Source organism: Lates calcarifer, linkage group LG13 (assembly GCF_001640805.2).
Source record: "Lates calcarifer isolate ASB-BC8 linkage group LG13, TLL_Latcal_v3, whole genome shotgun sequence".
Classification (NCBI taxonomy): domain Eukaryota; kingdom Metazoa; phylum Chordata; class Actinopteri; family Centropomidae; genus Lates; species Lates calcarifer.
In genome coordinates, this window is record NC_066845.1 from 11,945,065 (window position 1) to 11,967,580 (window position 22,516).

At 39.0% G+C, this 22,516-nt stretch overlaps 1 protein-coding gene across 3 annotated transcripts in view; it reads right to left on the minus strand.

Moving 5' to 3' along the window:
• Positions 1 to 244: 244 nt before the first annotated feature.
• The window catches only part of LOC108878550 (EGF-like repeat and discoidin I-like domain-containing protein 3), a 102,293-nt gene continuing 80,021 nt past the window's right edge, over positions 245 to 22,516 (minus strand). For all 3 annotated transcript variants that reach the window (XM_051074946.1, XM_018669380.2, XM_018669379.2), the window contains 2 exons: positions 11,117 to 11,272; positions 245 to 3,523 (listed from right to left, as the gene is read on the minus strand). In XM_051074946.1, the coding sequence (XP_050930903.1) occupies positions 3,374 to 3,523; positions 11,117 to 11,272 (306 nt within the window). In that variant the 3' untranslated portion in view covers positions 245 to 3,373. The remainder of the gene's footprint in view (positions 3,524 to 11,116; positions 11,273 to 22,516) is intronic.

Sequence of the window (22,516 nt, forward strand, 5' to 3'; positions counted from 1 at the left end):
GGTAAAACTATGTTGACTCTGAGCCAAGCTTGATGGAGTAGAAGGCCAAACCCTGCAACATCATCTTTATCTGGTTAATTAATTAAAACCCAAAGTCACAATGTATTATAATATGCATATTGTAATTATAGCTGTTTGAACATGATGGAAAATAAATCTGTGTCCATGTTAAAGCTCAGGTTATACAACCTGTATCCATATGTTTCATACAGAAGTATTAACAAAAGAAAACAAGGCAACCATGTCATTTTCACAGATATGTTTTTATTTGTCAAACTGAAAGAGCTTTTGTTTGAAGCAACATCTTTTTTGACTATACACAGTTTCTCACTCTCCTCTGCAGGCTCCAACCTAACCAGCATTATAATAGGTACGTTTTCTAGATAGTGATTGACACTCAGACGAAGGAGGTAAGAAATAATTTGTGAACAGCTGACGCAGAAATACAAAGACAGAATGAGTTCCCACTTTGCACCCCCTGTTTAACCCGTGAGATGAAGTTTTACAACGCACAAGACAGATCGATGGTGAGTACAAAGTAAAGGCTATTAGATCTTTATGATATGCAAGAACATAATGTGCCTGTGGACATCTTTGTTATACTGTACTGTTCAAACTCATACATCATGCAGACTTCCTCAAAGCTTTGTAGCCAGCCTGCACTGTGATAAGCACTCACAGGAAGCAAACCACTAAGATCAATCGGAGCAGATGCTGGCCAAGATAAAGCTATTTGGCAAGAAACAATTGAAAAAATGTTCAGTACAAACATTCCGTGAGAAATGATCTATTTATGTTTATCCTGTGTCCATGAACATATGGAATGACAGTTCACTGATTCACACCAATGACAATTTTCACATATTTGTAATCTACAGCAAAGTGTTTCACTGTAACTTACACTGAAGTACAGACTGAGTTTGGCAATAACACAGGTACACTTCTCCAGGATATCCCTATCTTCATACACATCAGGGCTGTTATAGTATACTATATCATATACTGTATATTATACAGTAATTTGCCAAACCGGAATACAATTGGCTATACTCAGTTCCAGTTACCCAGATACCGATCAAAACTTTTCTTTTGTTTTCAGACATCATACGGTTACTTGTCAACTACAACAACAACCATGTCCATGGCATGACAGCTGAAAATGCCCTGGAATGCAACAAAACAAAGTAAGCTCCAAAATATTTGGATGGTGATACATTTCTTGATGTTTTCTTGCTGTGCTTTTTATCAGTTAGTAATTCCAAAAATGTTTGATTCCAATACATTTTTTATTCATTAAATATAAAGTGATGAAAATAACAGTGGCCCGCTTTTGTTTCCAGTCTGGTCAGGCAACCAAACCTGAAAAAGCTAAATATGGTTTTCCTGTAAATGTCTTACTTTCTCTTTCAAGCTGTGCTGTGATCTCAGAACAAGAATACTCCTACAAGTAATCCTACAATATGAAATGACTGGTTAGTTAAGTGACTGAAAGCTGACAAGTCATAAGTGAAGCATGAAGCATAAAAGTGGACATGGCTCCTTTCAGCTCTTATTGGAGCACTTGAGAGCTTTGGGGAAACTAGTCAAGAGTGAAACCCAGCAGAGTAATCCAGGCCTCTTTTTTTAAGATGTGTCAAGCGGGCTGTAAGGTTTGACACTGCTGCAATACCTCAGGTACTTGTTTACTTCTATTTATTTTAACCAGCCAAGCATCGCTGTTCATTTACTGCAGGATGCAGCCAACAGCAGGAGCCATACAGTGAAAAACCGCATTAACTGAATGTTTGGATGCGATTAGCATAACGACATCTTTATCCCCCGTAACCTTATTGTGGCTAAATATTTTTACCACCGTGAAACCATTTGAACACGCAGTGGGCTGCTGTCATGTCATGTGAAAATACCCAAAAGTTCTTTAAAATTTCATTACTATATTATTTTAATCCATTATTATCCCCAGAAAAAAGACGTTCATATTTAATTTACAGCTCTGTACTGTACTGGTTCATCATCATTGGAGATTTGAGATAATGACACGTTAATATATTATTAATCTTCGACATCTGCTCTCTTTTGAAAATAAAGAAATTAATTATCATTTATCACGTCAAAGGGATTCAAGAAAATAAAAATCTGCCTTCAGTATTTGAATTATGCATATGTGGATATTATTTAAATAACTGCTCTCATTCATTTGACATTTTCTTTAAATAATACACAGAAATCTTTAAATAGGTGGCCAAAAAGTATACATTTGTGGGATACTATAAATGACATCTATCCTGAGCTTTTTAATTGATTCAACTTAGATCTCCAAGACAACACTAAGACATTAAACATACATTTGTATGCATCTGACAGCTGAGGCTGACAAATCTAAATAAATTAAAAAAAAGCACAAACAGTAATTCCAAATATCTTAGAAAAGGTGAAGCGATAATCAAATAGATACAAAATAAAAAAATGGAAATTCCTTATGAGAGCATTAAGACATTTCAACTAGAGACAGCCTCTAAGCCTCAGTGTCAGTGCTGCAGTACCACTTTTAACTGCAGTGCTTGTTTATTGTCTCACATATCAGTCATCTTCAGTAAGCTTTTGCAGTGTGTGTTAATGTTTCAGAACGATTTAAAAATGCACATAAAAATAGGTCCCTAAATCAAAGCCATTTGCTCTCAGGGCTAGAGGTTTTAAATGATTTGTCATAGTATACATTTATAATTCACGCACCATGCAATTTCTTAGTCTTTTACATATAATACAAGAGCATTAATAGTGTTTTGATTGATGTAATAATGCCAGTGTCCATTAGGGTAAAAGCATGGCTTGAGGAAGTGTAGTAATCCAAGTAAAAATATATTCAATAATGTGATAACATGTGATCTCTACGTTGTATTTTAGACACTTTAGTTATGGTATGAAGTTGGTTAATCATGTCCAATGAAGCACGGCAGACAGATTTCACATCTTTGTTAAAAAGTGACACTGTACAATAGCTTCCATGGCAACAAGTTAAAACCACAGTGAGACCCCCCTTTTTGGACTCCACCCCCTAACCCCACCCCTCCCATATATATTACAGAAGTTCATTCCAAACAGGATGGTAAATCTTGAAGAATAAAAAGACAAAGATCACGCTTTAAAGAGGAAAACTAAAAGACAAAAAGTGGACTGGGGCGGGGGGCAGGTTTTAAATCATTGTACAAAAGAACAAACAGCAACCCACCACAACCGAACACTTATTCTTGAAAAATCCATTGGAAATCGATTTTCTTTTTACAGGTTGCACAGTTTATTTTTGAAATACTGGGTAAGATACTCCAGTACGCCAAGGGACAGGGGGACGATGGCAAGAAAGATGGAGGAAAGGGCTTCACTCTTCTTCTGTGCATCCGAGTATTTCTGCGCGCAAAGTGATCCTGCCATACCATGACCAGGGAAGGATCCTGATGAGCCGGGCATAGATGGGTGGGTCTATCACGTTCTTTCTGTGCGTGTCGTTGTCAAAGTTCCCTTGGAAAACCTGGAAAAGCAGCAGCATGGAGGAATTAGTTTTTTCACACAACAAAAACAGAAACTAGAGTCAAACCACCTTGAGAGCCCATTCATTAGAAAATCTAGCAATATCCAAGGGCTATTAAAACACAAAAAGGCAACTAAATGCCTCAGCAGTCAACATGTTGTAGAAAAATATCCTCAGTGAAAAACCACAGAAACTAACATCTGATTTCTTTTTACAGGGAAGCAGGTGTAGAACATTGCCGGTGCATTTCTTGCCTGATTTCTCTAGACTCTAGTTACCTTGAAGGCCTCATGCCTGAACAGGTTAATGAAGTGTAGCCAATCACAGCTTCAATTCAAATGCTGCCAATAAAAAGTGCATTCTCTGAACTCAGCCCCGTTTTTGGTACTTTTCTTTTTATGTGCCACACATGTGAGCACATCAGCGGTTTCCCCCTGGAGAAAAACTGTGTGTTGTTAGTGCAGGCACAGCTGGAAGTCCCCACCTTCACAATTAGTGACAGACGCCTTGTGTTGTTTTCTCCTGCTCACTGAGTGCTGCTATTAACATGCACCCTGTGCTTGTTGGTCTTGTTTTCTTTCAATTTTGTCATTCATTTTCTGGAATTTCTCACCTCAGCATTTAAAAGAGAGGCCTTGGTGGATGCCAGAAATCTTGCTATTAAAAAAAGCACCTGTTTCTTTAGTGTTGGCTCAGTAAAACTCATACATACAAACTCAACATATTGTACTATGTTACAGACTAATGCTTGATCTGGATTAACTCACCTACTCTGTTATCATGTAGCCACTGACATGTTTGCACCACTTTTGTACTAATTCAGTGACATTTAAGAGCGTTTAGATAAGCATTGAAATTAACCAGCTGCCACATACAAACAAACGTAATTGTCATACTGGGACGAATGCTCTGTTGTTGATTATTAGAAGCTTCCTGTTGGTGTGTGCTTAATAGAGAGTAGAAAGACGTATATTAGGAAGAAATGTATCTACAGGGACTGCTTCATTGAAGGATATGATCATTTAAATTAAACTGACATGATTATGCCTGTGTAATTGGGATGTAATGGGATTCACTGTTGTGTAGAATGGAAAATTAGCAGGCTAAATCCAAGCAGGTAATGGAGATGAGGGGGTTGACCTTTTTTTTTGTGTGTAAAGCTCCAACTAATGCCCTTTCAAATCATTGTAGGTGTCCTGAATTTAGACAGTCAAAACATGACCTCAGTTTTATTATAATAAGTGCTACATGAATGGCCATGTGCCAACAATCACATGAAGGAATTTGAAGAAAGCTCAAACTTTGTGTGGTTTGGCCATAATTTTCAGACAATATATAGCAATTTATATCCTAAAATAAAACGTCACAGAAGAGATTAGAAGATTTAAGTTTTAAGCCACCCAGCCTCTGTGTTTGGGGAGGGACACCATTCACCTAAGCCTCCCAGTAAAAGCAGGATAATAGAAACTGACAGTAGGAGTTGGTCAAACAAATTGCATTAATACCTCATTTACACTTACAGAGTTTAACAACAGAGATGGAACAGGAATTCTTCCATTGTGAACTGAACCTTGAAAAACATGCTCACGGCACTCATTGCAACTTAAAACTCAAAAGGTGCAGTGTGCAAAGGCAGAGGAACATTCAGCTTTGTTAAAATGTTCTCTGCAAGTGACAAGCTATTGTGCTTTTTCTGGCCTATTGTGCTCCACTTAATTAGATAAAAATAACTTCAAACAAAAGGGATGAACATCGTTGATTGAAACATGTAATAAAATGTACTATTGTATTTACTGTACTTATACAAAAAATTTTGATAAATTTGTCCATAGACGACCAGAATAACCAGAATGTTTGAGACTGGTAAATCCTCCTTTTAAATGGCCTATGTAAACATAATTTTAAGCATTTCATAGATTCATTTGCACAACTAATATTCACCCAATCTTCTGCATTTTAATGAACATGCACGTCCCATATTCACACATATATAATGGCTTCTCTAGAAGCTATGGCATAAAACATATAGTTTACATGTGTAGTAGAGGCTTTCGAGAGCTGTTTGGCTATCTGGTAGCAGCTGTACATATAAAATGTAATTGTCCCTGATCAATATTCAGTAATTTGACAAGATACCAACTCTCTGCCTCCTCTCCCTAGCATGTGTCTGTGTTTCTATCAATATGACTATTACTGTGTACTCATGTTGTTGTTGTTAGTGCTTTTGTGAGTTACTCTTACTGAGGACCAAAGCTGAAATCATGTGACAGGTGTACACTTTCATTACTCTCCGTATTTCACATGTCTAACACAAACGAGGAGGCCACCTTTTCATCCGGCATTCTTTTTCATCATTCTCTTCCTGCAGTGAAAGCCATTTTTTCCCCAGTCTTTCTCATCTATATTGTAGCATGAAGCTTAGACTAGTCAGACAAGGTTTGTATCTACAGACACGCAAACAACGCTACATCACATGCCCTCTCTGGCATCTCTCCTTCTTCCTCTGTATGCCCTAGCTTTAATCCCCATGAAAGTACTTAATAATCAGAGAAAAATCATGCAATATTTGTTTCCTTATCTTGAAATTCTGTGCTTTTCATATATTTCTATATATGTACAGTTACTACGTGACAGTTAATTTAATACATGTTTTTAATGCTGATGAATATGAACCTGTATACAACGTTACGCCAACTACAACTCACAGAATGTAATGAAAAGACTTTATAACCGGCTCTGAGTTTCCCTAACCCTGTGTTATAATAGACTGTTATAACGTCAACACATTTTTGAATAAACAACAACTAGCTCTAGCAATTAAACTAATAAATAACTGCAACAAATAAGAGCTTACAGCTCTGATGAAGTCATGTGCAGTGTGGTTAGCCTCTCCTATTTGCTCTAGCCCACACCTGTTTAAGTGCTTTTTGATAGTCACTCCCAACAGCATACTTCCTTACATTGATGCTTGATAAAATAATGAATCTACACTGAAGAAAGTCAGTTTTGAAAGCTAGGACTCCCACTCTCCCATTTTCTAAAGCATTCTGTGCATACCTCTTCTTTTCACCTTCTAGTGTTCCTCTGAACAATACTATAAACATTTGACATTGGAGAGAGAGAGAGAGAGAGAGAGAAATGTGTCAATTCCTGGAGTGTTGCCACAACTGTAATGTGATAACCAAGGCACATGACAGCACAATATAAAAGGCAGGACAGGGAGGCCATAAAAGTGGCAGCTGATTGAAATATGACAAGAACCTCCTCTAGACTGTCTGGGGACCTGCACAGTGTCAGAGGCAGTGTGTCTAAAATCAACTGTCTGGAAACAGGAAGTGTGAAGAATCTCAATAAAAGAACAAATAATTTTGGGAAGAAAAGAAAAAAAAGAAAGAAAAGGGATTAGCAAGGTGATGAAAGTATCCTAAAGAAAAACATAGATCATCAAATAACTTCCAGTGTATTAAATAATTCAGAGAATTAAAACAGGAAAATAAGAATCCATTTATTCACCAGGTGTGGACCAGAGTTGTTTGTAAAAATATGCCAAAATGATACATTTTTCAGAAATCGTAATGTTTACTTATTATTCCAGCTTTTGCTTTGGCCATTTAAAACTTAATGGAAACAGACTGGGTTTTCACATTCAGTGACTTAACTGGACCAGAATCAAATTACTGTAACTACATTTAGGTTTCATTAAGCAGAGGAAATAATAGATTTTATTTGTGTCCCAATACAGCCATGAGAAAATAAAAGACAGATAGAGCAGAGTACAAATGAGGCAACTCCTGCAGCTGAAGCCCAGCCTGCTGTGTCTGACCTGTGGTCAGTCTGCCTGACTCTAGGAAAACCAAGGAAGAGCCTTTGACAACTGACAGGTGGAGGATCTGTGCTAGCTGCCAACTACTGGCAACTGAAATACTGTAAGGTAGTTTTTCCACTTTAAATTGTAGTTTAAGTTTAAGCACCACTAATGGTTTCATAGAAAAAAGCCCTGCACTTGAGAGCCAGCAGCAACTGCACAATAAGCCCATTGGCTATTTAGAAACACACACGTCCTAGGTGTTTTTACATCTTTACAGATTGAATTTTTACTCAAATATGTGAGAGCTAGTTGGGGATAGTTTTCACTTCATTGCCTCCAAGTATCAAGAATAATTATATTATCCAATAGTCAAGACACAAACATGCAGGGTGCAATTCTCTGTCTGTCTTCAGACTGACCCAGGAGCCACAACTCTGCTCCCAACTATTGATTTTCCAGCCTGGTAGAGTCACCGGTGCGCATTACTTAGGTCGGCTCCTGTGTGCCCCTGGAGATACAACACTGCCTGTACTCCATTATTCAAACCTGCTGCATGGGTCAAGGGAGCAGGTCGCTCAGATCTCTTTGCTCTCTGCCCTTTTGTTGCCTGAGCCGGCTGCAGCAATACTAGGAAAACTCGGCCAGTGTCTTCATTGAAAGGTCAAGGGTGGCGTGCCAGCTTAGAGGAGGCCGTTACACTCAATCAAGCTGAAACGCACAACCAGTCACTTCTTCTGAGAGGCCGGACAAATGTCATCTAGTTCTGTGAAAATATTGTCTGCGAGGTTAGAAAAACAAAGACTGTAGAAAAAGGAAATATGACTACTAGTGGTTAATCTTAAAATGATTGTATTCACAGCTATCTGACATTCAGTTACCCTCTGACCTAGAGGGAATTTAAAGCTCTAATGGCTAATTAACCCTGTGTCACCTGAGTGAAACACTATTAAACATAAATCAATTACTTTTGTGCTTGATTGCCCCCATTCAACTGTGTTAATATTGACACCCAGGAAAGACCAGAGGTACAGGAGTAGGCAACGTAGTGACCCAGGTGTGGAAAACCTCTTCAAGTGGGAATGCAGCCGAGCCAATCTGTATAATTATGGAATGTATCCCAGTTTAATTATGTTTAAACAAAGGACTTTGCTGTTACTTGTCAGTTAGAAGTGCAATATAATGGTATATGGGATTTGTGTGTGAAGACATGGCACTCTATGGATTTTGTAGAGGGATACTGTGATGTGTGTGTGTCACCGGCCCCGCTTTGACAACATCTGTATTCTGACAGAGCCTCCTCTCTCAATCTAGATCTAACTGCCTGCAGCCTCTGCCACACAGGAGCTGGAGGGGGGAGCTGAGAAGAATACTTACAAGCCTCTACCACTGTGCCCGAACCAGACACCCAGACATACAGACACACACACACACACACACACACACACACACACACACAGTATATCCCTGCCAAGTCAAGCATTGTGGTGTGGCAGGAGGACCCTCGGGAGTCCAACAGCCAAATGTGTCCTCTAGCATTAATGGCTGCTTCAGCTGACTGAAGGGGGAAAACACCTTGAAGAATCATACATCTGAACAGCCCCTTGGCTCCGTCTAGGGACAAACTGATTGACATTTTCAGAAGCCTTGCTAAATACGCCTGCCCTCTAATACAGAGCACACACGCACTCTGATTGACTGCCTATCTGTGGTTCTGCTCTGAATTACACATGGGGAAGGCAATAGATGATCAGAGAAATAGCTTATGTCTGGTATAATTTTTAAACTCACTTGTAGCTGGATGATCCTGAAAATGAGATTTAAAGATAAAACATAATAGATTTCTTGAGATGTTACCAGTACTTCTCTCTCCTTCCTGTTGCTATCTCAGATGATGCTTGCCAGGCCTTTGGAAGCTATCCCAGTGCTCAGTATTGAGACTGCTTGAGTGAAAATCATGCTGAGTCCGCAGTGGCCCGCATCCAAAGATCGTCATGGTTGTTGAAATTATAAACTCCTCAAGCAAGGAATTTGACTGCATAAATGGAAAAATATTTCCGACCATCGACTGCTGCACTGGCTCCGCAACAAGGATAAGGACGTAAATTGATATCTGGCTGTTGAGGGGTATTATTTGCTTTAACAAGGTACTGTCATATTTCAGTGTTGGATCTACCTCACAGAGCCAAACAAAATAAAAATCTTATTTTGGAATGGCAGTTGGAGTTACCACATAACCTCTCCAAACTGCTCAGTTTTTATGAGAAAGCCAGGCTTCACAGTTGATGCTTTTACGTGCACAGACTACTGGGCATGGACTATAGTAGCACTATGAAATCAGGTATGACAGAAAATTAGCCACACAAGGATTTTAAGCAGTTGGAAACTTATTCACAAATGTTTTCTTACGGGACTATTATTATTTATAAATGCGTGGAAGAAATTTGCATAAATAAATGAATGTGTACCAATATGAATTAAAGACTAAATCAACCTATCTTCAATTACTAATCAAATATTATGCCAAACATGGGCCTAAACTTGCACTCATATTCTCACATGTAATTGTTAAAAGTTAGTAGTTGCTCAGCCACAAGAAAGGTTGCACTCAAGCATGAAGATGTTCTCTCTGGATCTCAATATCTTACAAGCACTGAGTTTGAATTATCTGTGCAAACTTCTCCATGTGCTTACAAAATATTATGCACAACTACAAATCTTTCAGAAATGGAATGACTTTTACACATTCAAACAGTTACATTTTGTTTCAGGAGATCTTTTACATGCACTCACTGTTATTTATTCATGCAAATGTCTTCCACAAGTTTAAAAATTACACTATAAGGCATTCCTCATGATCATATTTTTGTTTCTTCAAGACATAGATGAAGAACAGAACATATACAATAGACTATTTTCCATGCTCTCAGTTTATAACTGATTTCAACCACCTCTGCACTATTTGCTTTTTTGTGCAATATGCATGTATGAATTCTGTTGGATCTCTGCCTCTTGATTTTCCATAGTCAACACATCACCAGTACATGAATAAGAAGAAGATGTAGGGCTTATCTTTCAATAACACAGCAAGAGAGAAAAGTAAACACTACCTCTCTTTGCCACCGGTATTTGAAAGACAAGGGGCTTCAGCTTTAGCTATAACCTGGTGCCTGCAGCTCTCCTGATATCAGCAGAGAAAGCTGCTGCAGCCCCGCACCGTTTCTGTTGTCGTGGGCGATTGGAATGGACATGTGTACTCTGTTGAAGGGCCGTAAACAAGATTTTCAGCACAGCACTAGCCAGGCCAGGTTGACAGCACAGTCTTATCTGATCCCAAACCAGAGAGAGGCAAAAGGACAGACCAGGCAAGCTCAGTTTGAGCCACAGATAAGGAGATGCTAAAGGGAAGTGGAGAGGGTAAACAGGCAGGTACCAAAACTGACATTTTCACACTTAATACTTGTCTTTTTGACATTTGCTGTTTGTATCTTTGACTGCTTCAGGTTCTCTGTCCTTTCCGTGTGTTTTTCTGTTGACGCTATTTCTCTCTACTCAGAAATGCCCCTTGCCTTTGTGGTGTGATATATAATTCAAAACTTCAGTACTCACAGTACCCATAGGCATGCATTTGTGATTCGCACAGTATTTTTTAAATATATTTCCTTTGTGTACTTGACAGTAAAAGTGTGTTTTATCTGGAAACGCAATCTTTTCCATCAATATGTTGATAGACCTGTTTAACTTTGTGTTTGTAATCCTAGTCATTATGTGGTGTGAAGGAAACTTACCTTGTCCTTTCCCTGTTTCTCATCTTGATATACATTCCACCGCTCTCCATCATTACTGTAAGCCACTTTGTATGAGCCAACAAACTGGACGTGGCCAAAGTCTTTTGCTCCCTGGGTGATGATACCTGTGACCTTGGTTGGCACAAGCAAGTCCACCTGGGGAGGGTGCAGGAGAGAAACAGAGAGAAAGAGAGTAGGATCATGAATTTCATTCCTCAAGAAACTTTACTGGTGAAAACGTTTCAGAGATGCAAAATTTTAAGAATCTAGTCAGCATCTTTTTTTTTTCCCCTTTAGATGTTATTAGAGGATTTATTGTATAAAGACAGAAGGCCCAAGAAGTCAGTTTCAATTATTCACAGAATATTGAACAACAAGGCTAAGTCCACAGCCTCGCCTCAGCAAAACAGAAATCACATGCTGCAGCAGCTTCCGAGACCCAGGCTGCACCATTTGGGTTAATTTTTAATATGTTCTCATTTGTTGCAAACTATTTGCAGCATAAGGGTGCTAGGCAATCGACACACAAACTTGTTATTTTTATTGACATTTTAGCGTTCAATTATGCTTCATTATTTAGAAAGGTGCGCTACACTGTTGGGATGAGATTAAGCTGAACCCCAAAATGCATGACGACAAGAATAAACATTACAGCTCCACCACAGTTACGCAGCTCAGTCCGCTTCAGCAAAAAAATGTTCTGCAGTTATGATTAAACAGGCAAAGCCTTTTCTGACTACAACTTTACCACTGTGTTAATTACGTCAAATGAATAATGTATGTCAACAATCTGAAGTAGATGTTAAAAAGGAGGTGGTGCTCACTAACATGGGCAGTGCAAAAATATAGCTCCTATCGTGAAGGAAGATTAAGGGTAGTATTATAGAATAAGTCACTCCCACTGTTTTTTCATAAGCATAAAGCAGTGGGTGTTTTGTAATGTGAGAGTTCATTCAACATAATGGAAGCTGTGCAGAAACTACCTTTTATAGCTCAGTAGCACATTCAGCAAAATGTTTATTGTTGTTTTGTAAACAATAACTTTCTTTAAAAGAACATGTTGTCTTCTAATAATGGAAAAAGATGTAAATAATGGATAGCACTGTTCTGTGTATATCTAAATCTTCAAAATGCTAATAGCCAAAATATCAGTATAAAACTGTCTCACACATTCAACTATGCAGCCCCGATTCGCAGTCAATACAGGATGAAAAACAGGGTACGCATTTTGCTGTCACATCGGAAGACGGTGGCAAAATTTAGAAGTGCAGAGAGAGCAAGAGAGAGGAACATAAGCATGCAGATTTATTTCTTCTGCTGAATATACACAACATTGAGACAACCATACATCACACTAATTGGCCTGGTCATAGGCCAACATATACTGTGTCAGACTGGTCTGACAAAACAAAATAGGGCCCTGTGTAGATTAAACAAATGAGCAAACAAACTATATAGATATATATAGATGGATATGGCTAGAATTTCATTCTACCTCCTGGTCTTGACACAATGCGAAACACCACGGTGCATCTCGGCACATTGCACCACACTTTTATTGCCTGCAATATGTCACAAACCCTGAAACAATTTGTTTTTTTTTTCACGAGTTGCGATGTGAATGGGCTCACTCAAGAGTTTTCATCTTTCATAAGGTTTCAATGCTGCTCGAGAGCTTCTCTTTCCTCCCAGCTACTTTAAGACTGAGGACTGTTCCCTGGGTATTAGAGTGGGCCCTCTTAAATACAGACCCCCTGCTGTGTACATTTGCAGGCATAGACCTGGGTCCTGACACACATGTAGACAAAGCCAGGCCTTAGTGCCTACCAAGCATACTCTTGGCTCTCTAAAAAGCATCCAAGTGGATAAATTCCCAGTTCTCCATTTGTGAGATGTTAAGCTAATGAAAGTAGGACAAAAAGCACTGAAGTTTGCGTGCAGACATAATTCAACTTTTAACAATGCTGTGGTTACAGGTATGCAATTATGCAGATGCTGCACACAAATGTATGCATGCTTCATTTGTTGTGAATACACTATTCATGAAGTTTCTTTTTCAAATGGAAGCTGCCACTGGCTCCCCTTTTTGTATAATGTAGTGCTCATTTCTGTTTCTGAATGCGGCCATGTGAGGAATATTTTCCTGTGATATACATGAATACCTTTAAATAACAGCTCTGTTATAATGACAATAATGCCACAACAACCCCCTGGTTAAAGGGGCCAGAAAGAAACAGTGGCATGGGCTGTTTGGTTGATTTAGAGGGGCATGACACCTCGCTTTGTGAGGTTTTGATTATGCTCCAGTTGCAGAACGTTGAGGTAATCTCGTTCTACCCAAGCAGTCAAGTCTGCCACCAAAACAAAGGCATGCTTGAAGGGGGAACCTGTAATTGCTGTCACAGGTAGCGGTCAAAAAATACGACCGCCCCTAGCGACGTCAGCTCTCAACACTTTGATGGACCAAACTGAATTAGGTAGCGAGATAAGCTTGTTAAAGGCCTCTCCTCCAGCCCCCCTGCCTTCTGTTCTTTTTCCATCACACTCTCAACCCCATTCTCTCCTCCATGAGCTGTTAACCCTGACAAACTAGGGAGTGTGTGAAGTCTCTGAATGCTTGTGGCGTAGATGTTCCATAGAAATAAAACACGAGAATCAATTTTAGGATTTTTGCTTGCTTGCGTCTGAGATTAAAAAATAAGATTCATGTAGCTCTAATCTAAGATTGCCAACAGTACAGCTGCTCATGGAAAATGGAGACAGGGTCAATTACTTATTTGTACTTCTCTTTGATGGCAGCGTGTAAAGGGGTGTGACATTTGTGCATCTCCCCTTGCTCATTAAGACAAGAGTTGGTGTGTAAATCTCATGTCCCCATTTGAAGTGGCTTTGTCATCGCAGGATAAAGAGATTAATGTAGTGAGAGGCAGCTTTATAAGGAGCCAAATGAGGCCCAGTTTCCTATTATACGAATACAGCACATGCATACATAGCATCCTGTTGACATTCTCCCTCCAACTGGGCTAATTTAACTATATGTGTTGAAGACTCACTTAATCTTTGCAGCCTGCCTGCGTGTTTGTGTGATCCATACTTTGTGTATACTCTCCTCGGAGGTCACAGTGCAGAATTCAGAATTGCGCGCACACAACTCACAAAGCCATGAGGACGACGCTACGGCCCATTAACCCCACAGCGGGGCAGCTATCATTAACGCTGGCGTGAGAGCTGCTCGTCTCTCTTCAGGAAGTCTTGAAAAACCTATAGCGGGTCATTTTCTTTATCACACACTGAAACCCTAAAACATGCTAAAAATCTTAACAATTTAAACTTCATATAGTATTGCTTAAAATGAAATAAAATGCTGCCCCATATCAGATGACACTGACATTGTCATGCTGAATGTAAAAGCACAAGGTCTGGTTAAGGCTCCTAAGAGGAGACCATGTTGGCATCAAAAGGCTTGAAAGGAAGTCTGCATTAAAAACTGGATATGGGTTTTGAAAGAAGTGGGCAATTTAGGCGGTATAGGGAGAGTCTCCTCTGCCTCCTCTGCTTTGATTTTGACCTTCTTTTTTAAAAATCTACCTTGTGTGTCCCTTTAACTTTATGCAACTGAAATGCTAAATCATTGTAGAGATATCCATATACAGTTACAGTGTATTTTGTGAGATTCATTCGCAGCGTGCATAATAAACAGACTAGACACTAAAACTCAAGTGAATGTTCACACACCATCACAACTGTTGGTTGACATGGAGGGGAAAGCCACAGCAGCCCCTCAGTGTGTCTCTGGCCTTAGGAGAAGTGACCTAACTCTGATTCTGACTCCCATGTGCATGGACCTTTACATGACATGTCAGATCTGCCTGCTATCTGAACATAGTATTACTTGTCACATACCAAAGCAACAATATTCTGTGCTGCTGCTGCAACCCTACCATCTCCAGTAAAACCCCTTAACCCGAAAAGCAAACTGAAAATGACAAGAAAAGAGGGATGAGGCTGACTGAGTACATCTCCTCTCTACTGAGTGCAAAGAAAAGCTGGTTTGTGTCGTGACACCTTTCTGAGTTTAAAAGTGTGCCATTCCACACACAGGCGATTTGCTGAGCCAATTCTATATGATGAACCAGCTTTCAGTCTCACTGAGCTTAAAAGGTTGTCATGGTATGTTTTTTTCTGTCTCAAAGCACATTGTCCCGGTACCATGAAAGTAAAAATGAAGAGATGTGCAATGGTGTGCAGCATACTTAAAGCTGTACTCAGCAATCACATTGGCCCAAATGAATTAGACTGAAACTTGTATTCATTAATTTTGTTTGTTTTGTTCATTACTGCAGCAAATAAATAGCCTGTAGCCTTTCGTAAACTCAGCCTGTTGGACAAAGAACCCTAATGACTTATTAAAATGGAAAATCTAGAGTGCTGATTATAAATAGCTGCAAGTCAAAATGAAAAAAAGAGAGAGAGATAGAGAGAGAAAAGTTTTTAAAAGCTAACAGCTTGTTCATGGCCAAATCTAGATATTCTGAGAAAGCACACCTTTACACCTTCAGTTAGCCTGTAACATGAGGCAGCGCTGAGCATGTTTGCTAACACTCGGGAAACTGTTGTAAGCTGAAAATCCACACATCCCACCTGACCCAGATAAAGATTATTTCTTCAAACTGTTAAAAAACAAACAAACAAACAAAAAACAAAAAACAAATATAAAACACATCTTAAGATTCCACAGCAAATAGGTTTATGACTCAACATGATACAATATTTTTGTGTGCCTCAGGTTACAAGTTAATTACATGGTATAAATGAGCACAGTGTTTGGAAATGTACAGCTTAATTTTAGGATAGAATGATGATGTTTAAATAAATAAATAAATAATAAATTTCACTTACTGTTGTTGTCACCACAGATTATATCATTTAATTATACTGTTCGACTAAACACAACCTAAACCTTCACATACCCTTCTGTTTACGTTGTCTAAGCGAGGAGTCCCACCCTTCACCGCAACATTATGACTCATTCTCTCTTGCTGTATCTCAGGGATACACCCACCCACACACAAACTCTCAATAAACTTTATCAACAATTCTCTTCTTGTTTCCTCTTCTACAGTACAGTGTGATTTATTATTTTTTGTGTTTCTGTAGCTACCTACCTCACTCATGGTTTTTTATGTTGTGTTGGACAACATGTTAACAGGCGGTAACACACAGTGAAAGACCCGTGTTTGACATTAATGTTAAGTCCTCTTTTTAATTGGCTCTTATGTAGCACACACATGTTGCAGGCACACGCACGCGCACAGAATGAATCTCCTTTCTGACACTTTTTGTGACCGGTGTATACACATGGGGTAGCAGAATGTCAGAAGGTATAAATGCCTGCTGAGTGCTCACACAGTGAAAGGAAGGTGTGTAGACAGTCTGAAGTGTGACTCAGTTGCCTGGGAGCACTGAGGATAGTAAAGGCAATGTCATAGAGAAAAAATGCCATACTGTGTTAGACTGGTCAGTCTGTGACCACATACCAGCATCAACTTAAACCTTTTCTCTTTGAAATTTGACTTGTGTACAGCATTTTTTTTTAAAAAGCTACTAAAATGTAGAATGTGAGTCAAACACACTGCTGAAAGAAACATCTCCATGTGGAATGAGCTGTCCTGACATGAGGATAGATGTCTTTGTTACAGAGCAAGATGACTTATTTTGGCAGTGCATTACAGAGTCAGCTGGTTGGCTGGTCAAGGCTCATCTTACAGCCAAAATGCTGGAGATATAAATAAGGGGAAAGCACTGTGCAGTGACTGATAGTGAATTGCAAAATGGTGGCAGGCACACAAATTTGTCAATAGTTTTACATGGCATGAACATTGCTATGCATTAAACATCCTCTCCTCTCCCCTGTACTCTAGTCTTCGTGCCAGCACACTTGTATGAAGCAATGTTGCATGAAACTGAAATACAATTCTTTCTTATTCTCTCTAAAAATGTCTACAGTTTCCATCTTCACAGTATGCCTATTTAAACACATAGTGAATAACATCTGCATGTACATAACTACAAGCAATCTGCAAAGACCAGAATGCATTTCTTTCAAAAACAGGATGCTCACAGTTCAAACATACAGATGGTTTGGCAATGAAAATTAGAGCAGATATTTGTGGTGCCCAGAGGATGAATTCTACTGATTTTAGTTGATCCCCTGACTTGTCATCTCCAAGTCCTTATTTTCATTAAGCTAGTGTAATATCTCAGTATTTACTAGTACAGTTGTTTTTTTGGGGGCATTCATGGTCCCAAGAAGATGTATCCTAATTACACTGGTTATCCCCTGACTTTTCCTCTAGTGCCTCTGTGTGGTTGACATTTGGGGTTTTGCGTGAAATGCCTTTGTAGCTGTTACTGTTGTGAAATTGGTACAGACATTTGTGCTCCCAAGTGAATGAACTGTAAAATCGTTAGTTATCCCAGGACAAAGTTTCTGCTCTCCAGCACTTTGGTTTATGACCAAGTACCTTCAAAACAAATGACATTACCATGAACCTCAGACGTAGTTTGTCTTAAGTGCTACTTAGCAAATGTTAGCATGTAAGCACACTAAAACAAATGGTGAACATGGTATACACTATACCTGCTAAAGATCAACATATCAGCATTGCCATTGTGAATATGTTAGCATGCATTTAACTCACAGCACTGCTGTTTCTAAGCATAGCATCACAGAGCGGTTAGCATGGCTGTGGATCTATGGCCTGTTTATTAGTAAATCATACAAACCAGCGTCCTTAACAAATGCTGCTTGTTCAATCCCACTGATATGAACTGGTAGAAGAAGTACAAAAAATTAATTGGTGAGGCTGTATTATGTGCGGCTATAAATGCTAAAATTTTACTGTCATACAGCCTTGATTCAAAAGTGACCCTTTCATTTAACAGTATACAACACAGACACCTGCACGGTCAATTTTGTTTTGTAGACATCTTTGTCCCATTCATAATTTAATACTATAACTTGAGTGCTTTGAAATAGAAAGTGCACATTACAGTGTTATTTAATTCCTATTTCTTCCCTCCAAAACAAAGGCAGCCCTTCATCAAACCCAGTGTATTAAAGCACAAACATCACTACCTGAAATTCTAATAGGCCACTCAAGAGCACACAGCCATAAAACAGATGGAGGAGCCTCAGTTCAGCATGTCAAGTTAAGTCTAAATGGTAACAGGAACCAAGAAAGGGAATTGGCCATGGCAAAAGGAACAGGAAGGAAATCAACCATGGTGGTCTGGATCATTTAGGGCTATTAGAGCAAGGAGAACAGCATCTGTAGGACCAGCGAGTTGCATACTGTGTCAGTATGAGTGAAGTGAGGGATTCAGATCCATATGCGTAAAAAATGGGCTTGACGCTGCACTAGTAAGGGACTTGGGGGATTTCACACTCTGTTTAATGTTCAGTGTGACTAGACATGTGATGGACACTAACTGATAAAATCTAAAGTAGTCTGTCTCTCTGTGATCTTGTCTGGAATCAAATCTGTAATTCATGCTGGAGGAGAAAAAAAAAACTCCTTTCTGTTGGAATATTAAGCAAGTGTAAAATGGGAAATGGTTTAATGATCTACAGTCTGGTGCTTCTATTCTAACAATGATGGTACAGGTTTTTAAAAGGTCCTACAAAATAGGTGAGTTAAAAATAAAATCTTTCACGACACTGGCAACTGCACTACACAGCTCATCATACCACCTCGCTCCTCTCTCCCCTCTCCTGCTTCTCACATGGTATATAAAATATTCATATCAAATTCTCACACGTGTGCGCTCTCACACACACACACACACACACACGAGCGTGCTCTACACAAAAAACATGGTGTGCTTCACATGCAATAAAAAACCTAACCATAAAATTACAAAACAGATAGCAATTAAGGACATGAATGGTCTCTGCACGACAATACTCATCCTGGAATGAAGTAACGTCCAGTTTCTCTCACAGAGCCTTAGCTTAACTTTGGACTATTCTGAATTAATCATAATACTATAGCATGTAGCAGTGCAGTCCATTCCCCCCCCGGGGGGCATAACATAAAGATGTATGATTTAAACCTATGGAAGTGAGTGGGGGATACCCTGCTTGTCAAGAGTTGGCTTAGAGACACTCTGAAACCACAAGATACACATGCAGAACACATTGGAACCAATCTCTGCTGCACTGATTTAAGCTTTGCCGCCTTCACTTCTGACAATTCCTGCAGATCCCACGATTAGAGCTGGCGCTGCTGCAGACTCATGAATCAATCATACCAAGATAAAACAGATAAATGCATCCTATGTTAGCTGAGAGGGGGGAAGAGAGAGAGGAGACAGAGGTGGAAAGAGAGGGAGATGGGGATCAGGATGTGGTGTTGAAGGATAAGATGGCTTCCTTGGATAATGAAAACAAAAGAGTGCCATTACAGAGGTTCCAAGCAAACCTGTACATTTAAGGATATAGTTGGAGGGAGGGGACACTTAAAACCACCCGATTGAATCAGGGAAGCAGACGGATTTATCATCCCTCCCCTAACTTCATTTGGAAGCTAATTGAATCAGCATACTAGCTGCAGGGAAATTGAATAAAATAGAGCAAAGAAAGAGCCATATTGGACAGAATTAAAATGAGGCTCTGACGATAATGCCTTAATGAAATTTACATCAGCCATGTTTTCAAATTAGTGTGAATTCTTTCTAAGTTCTTCTTGAATTCTTGGATAATGTTTCCAAGATGATTGAATTAGCAATAGCTGTGGGCAGAATTTTTCAGGCATCACACTGTATTCATATCTATTCAATAAGAATAAATTTTGTAACATGACAGTCCAGTCTCTAACTGGGTAACAGGCATTTAGATATCTGGTATCAGACGGGCCCCATCTGACATGCTTCTCCATCGAAGACCAATAATTACCCAAAACAATCCCTCTTAATGTGATCCTCCATATTCTAAAAGCTTTCCAAGTCTTATCATCATGCCCACTGTACATGGATACATAATGCAAATTTGATCTCGTCTTTCTGAAACTGGACTGGCACATCTGTAAAAGCAAGTGCTGGCTGAGGAATTAGCAGCCGTGGTTACATCTGTTATCTCGGCTTCCAAGTTTTGTATCAGTGCGCTGTGCCACCGCTCAGATCTTGTCAACAAAGACATAGCTTTATATCTGATAACTGAAGGAAGCAGGGATGTGATGTGGTGTTAAAACTACAAAACTGATTCTTGTTTTTATTTACACTGGCAAATTGTTAGCTCAGCTGAAAATGCCTAAATCACAAAATGTTATTGCCTGTGAAGGTTGAATCAAGATGAAATTTACATGTACAGAAGTGTAGTTGCAGCCTGACAGATTAGAAGGTACACTCAAGCTAGTGTTTCATACATTTCATACTTTTTTCAGTATCACAGCTGTGGCTAAATGCTTGTGTGCTTCTCACTGATTGCAACAGAAACCACCTGGAGACGTTGTCCCTCTAACATTCTGTTTCTATAATTAGTTCAGCCAGAAAACTTGGCTGCAGGTGCTGTTCTTATTGATTCAGCTGTGTGTAGAGTGGTAGGACAAATAATGATAAAACACTGAGCAGCCAGTAGAATAAAGCATGTATTTACCATGATAAGAACTTTGAATAGTCAGATCTGCAGGGACAATTTTAGCCTTTATCTATTTTCAACCAGATCAATATGGCAGGACAGTAATAAAAATGCTGGATTTAAGATGATACCCTCTGTACCCTCCCTAACAATTCATGGTTGTAAGGACTGTGTTCTCCGTTGGGGCGGGGGGGGGATCATGCTTGAAGGATACAGAAAATGGCTCACCCTTGAAAGTTCTTACAGTCCATTTTCCCATGCAAGTAATTTCAACAAAGTACTAGTCTCTTGTTCTTGAAATAAAGACATGATCATTGCCTTTCCAGATGATCAAAATCCCTCTTAAATCCTTTCGTGCAACAATGCCATTACACTCTCCGAGGCAGCCTTTCTGTTTTTAGAAAGGATGCGCTTCATCTCTGCAGCATAAACACTCAAGAAGAGATGATAGTTTCAATGGGACAAATTAAAGCCATTCTTCTCCGTGGATGGATGAAGCAAACACCCAGCTAATTCTATTGATTAAAAGAAATAAGAGTTTGTTGTCAGCAGTGCTGTATTTGAGGTAGCAATTTGATTAGGAAGCTGTGCTTGGCAAATTTCGTGTAATGGTAATACCCAGTTTGATTACAATAAATGCATGCTCGCTGGCACTGAGTGGGAATCAATCTCGCATTACGTCTACTTATTGTTCTTTCTAGCCTGTACTCCACATGGAACAATGCTCTATGTGAAGTGTGAACATGCACTAAACCTTTAGTAACCATTGGCAAACAGCTGAGGTAATTTACATCTTTAGTTTATTAATTTATGCAATTTGAATGACATTAAACAATTACAGTTTTTGTAGCCATGACTGACACTATCAAATAAAATATACATGAAAATGCTTAGAGTGTGATTAACTCTTTCTAACACAATTAACAATAAACACAATTAATCCCAACTGCAGAAAAGCAAATTATGAAATGCATTTGAAACACGGCTGATACTGAAACTGTTTTGCCATTTTAGCTATGAATAATAATTTCTATGACAAGATTATATTGTTTCAAATTTACCATATTTTTATTACTTGAAACTTCACACAATTATTTTCGGTCGTAATTATTCCAATAATTACTGTTTCTGAGGCAAATTTAATGATGTTCAGATACATCAATGTGATAAAACAGATTCTATGTTACATATTTAAGTAAAATAAAGACAGACTAAATGGCTCTTGGGTGCTCCCCCCCCTCCTGAAATGTAGTATTTATTTGATCTAACTCATTATCGTTTCAAATCTCAGGAACTGTCAGCACAGTAAAAGCTACAGCTACACGTGAAATCCATTAACACTGCTTTATTCAAAATTGATTTCATTTAAGATTTGCTCTCTGCAAAATGAATTTGACTGACTTTAACTGAGCTCTAGAATTCTGCTCCTGTCTCTGCATCGACCCATGCCTTTCCTCAACAAAGGGAATCACTGATGTCCACACATTCCAGTGCCTCACCTCCGGCTGTCACTCATTAGTTCATTGCTGGTCATTTGCTGGGCTGTTACATGTGCTCTGATTCGTTCTCCTACCTATGCTGCTGTATCTTAGTCTGCATTTACTCAAGCTCTTGTAATTCTACTGATCTGAGTTCAGATGAGGGCTTATCAAACTGAACTATCACCTGCTCCCTAGTGTTTCTTTACAATGTTGTTTAAAATGTATGTACATTTCATATACCTATTTAAGGCTAGTCAGCAGACACAAATCTACTTCACTCAG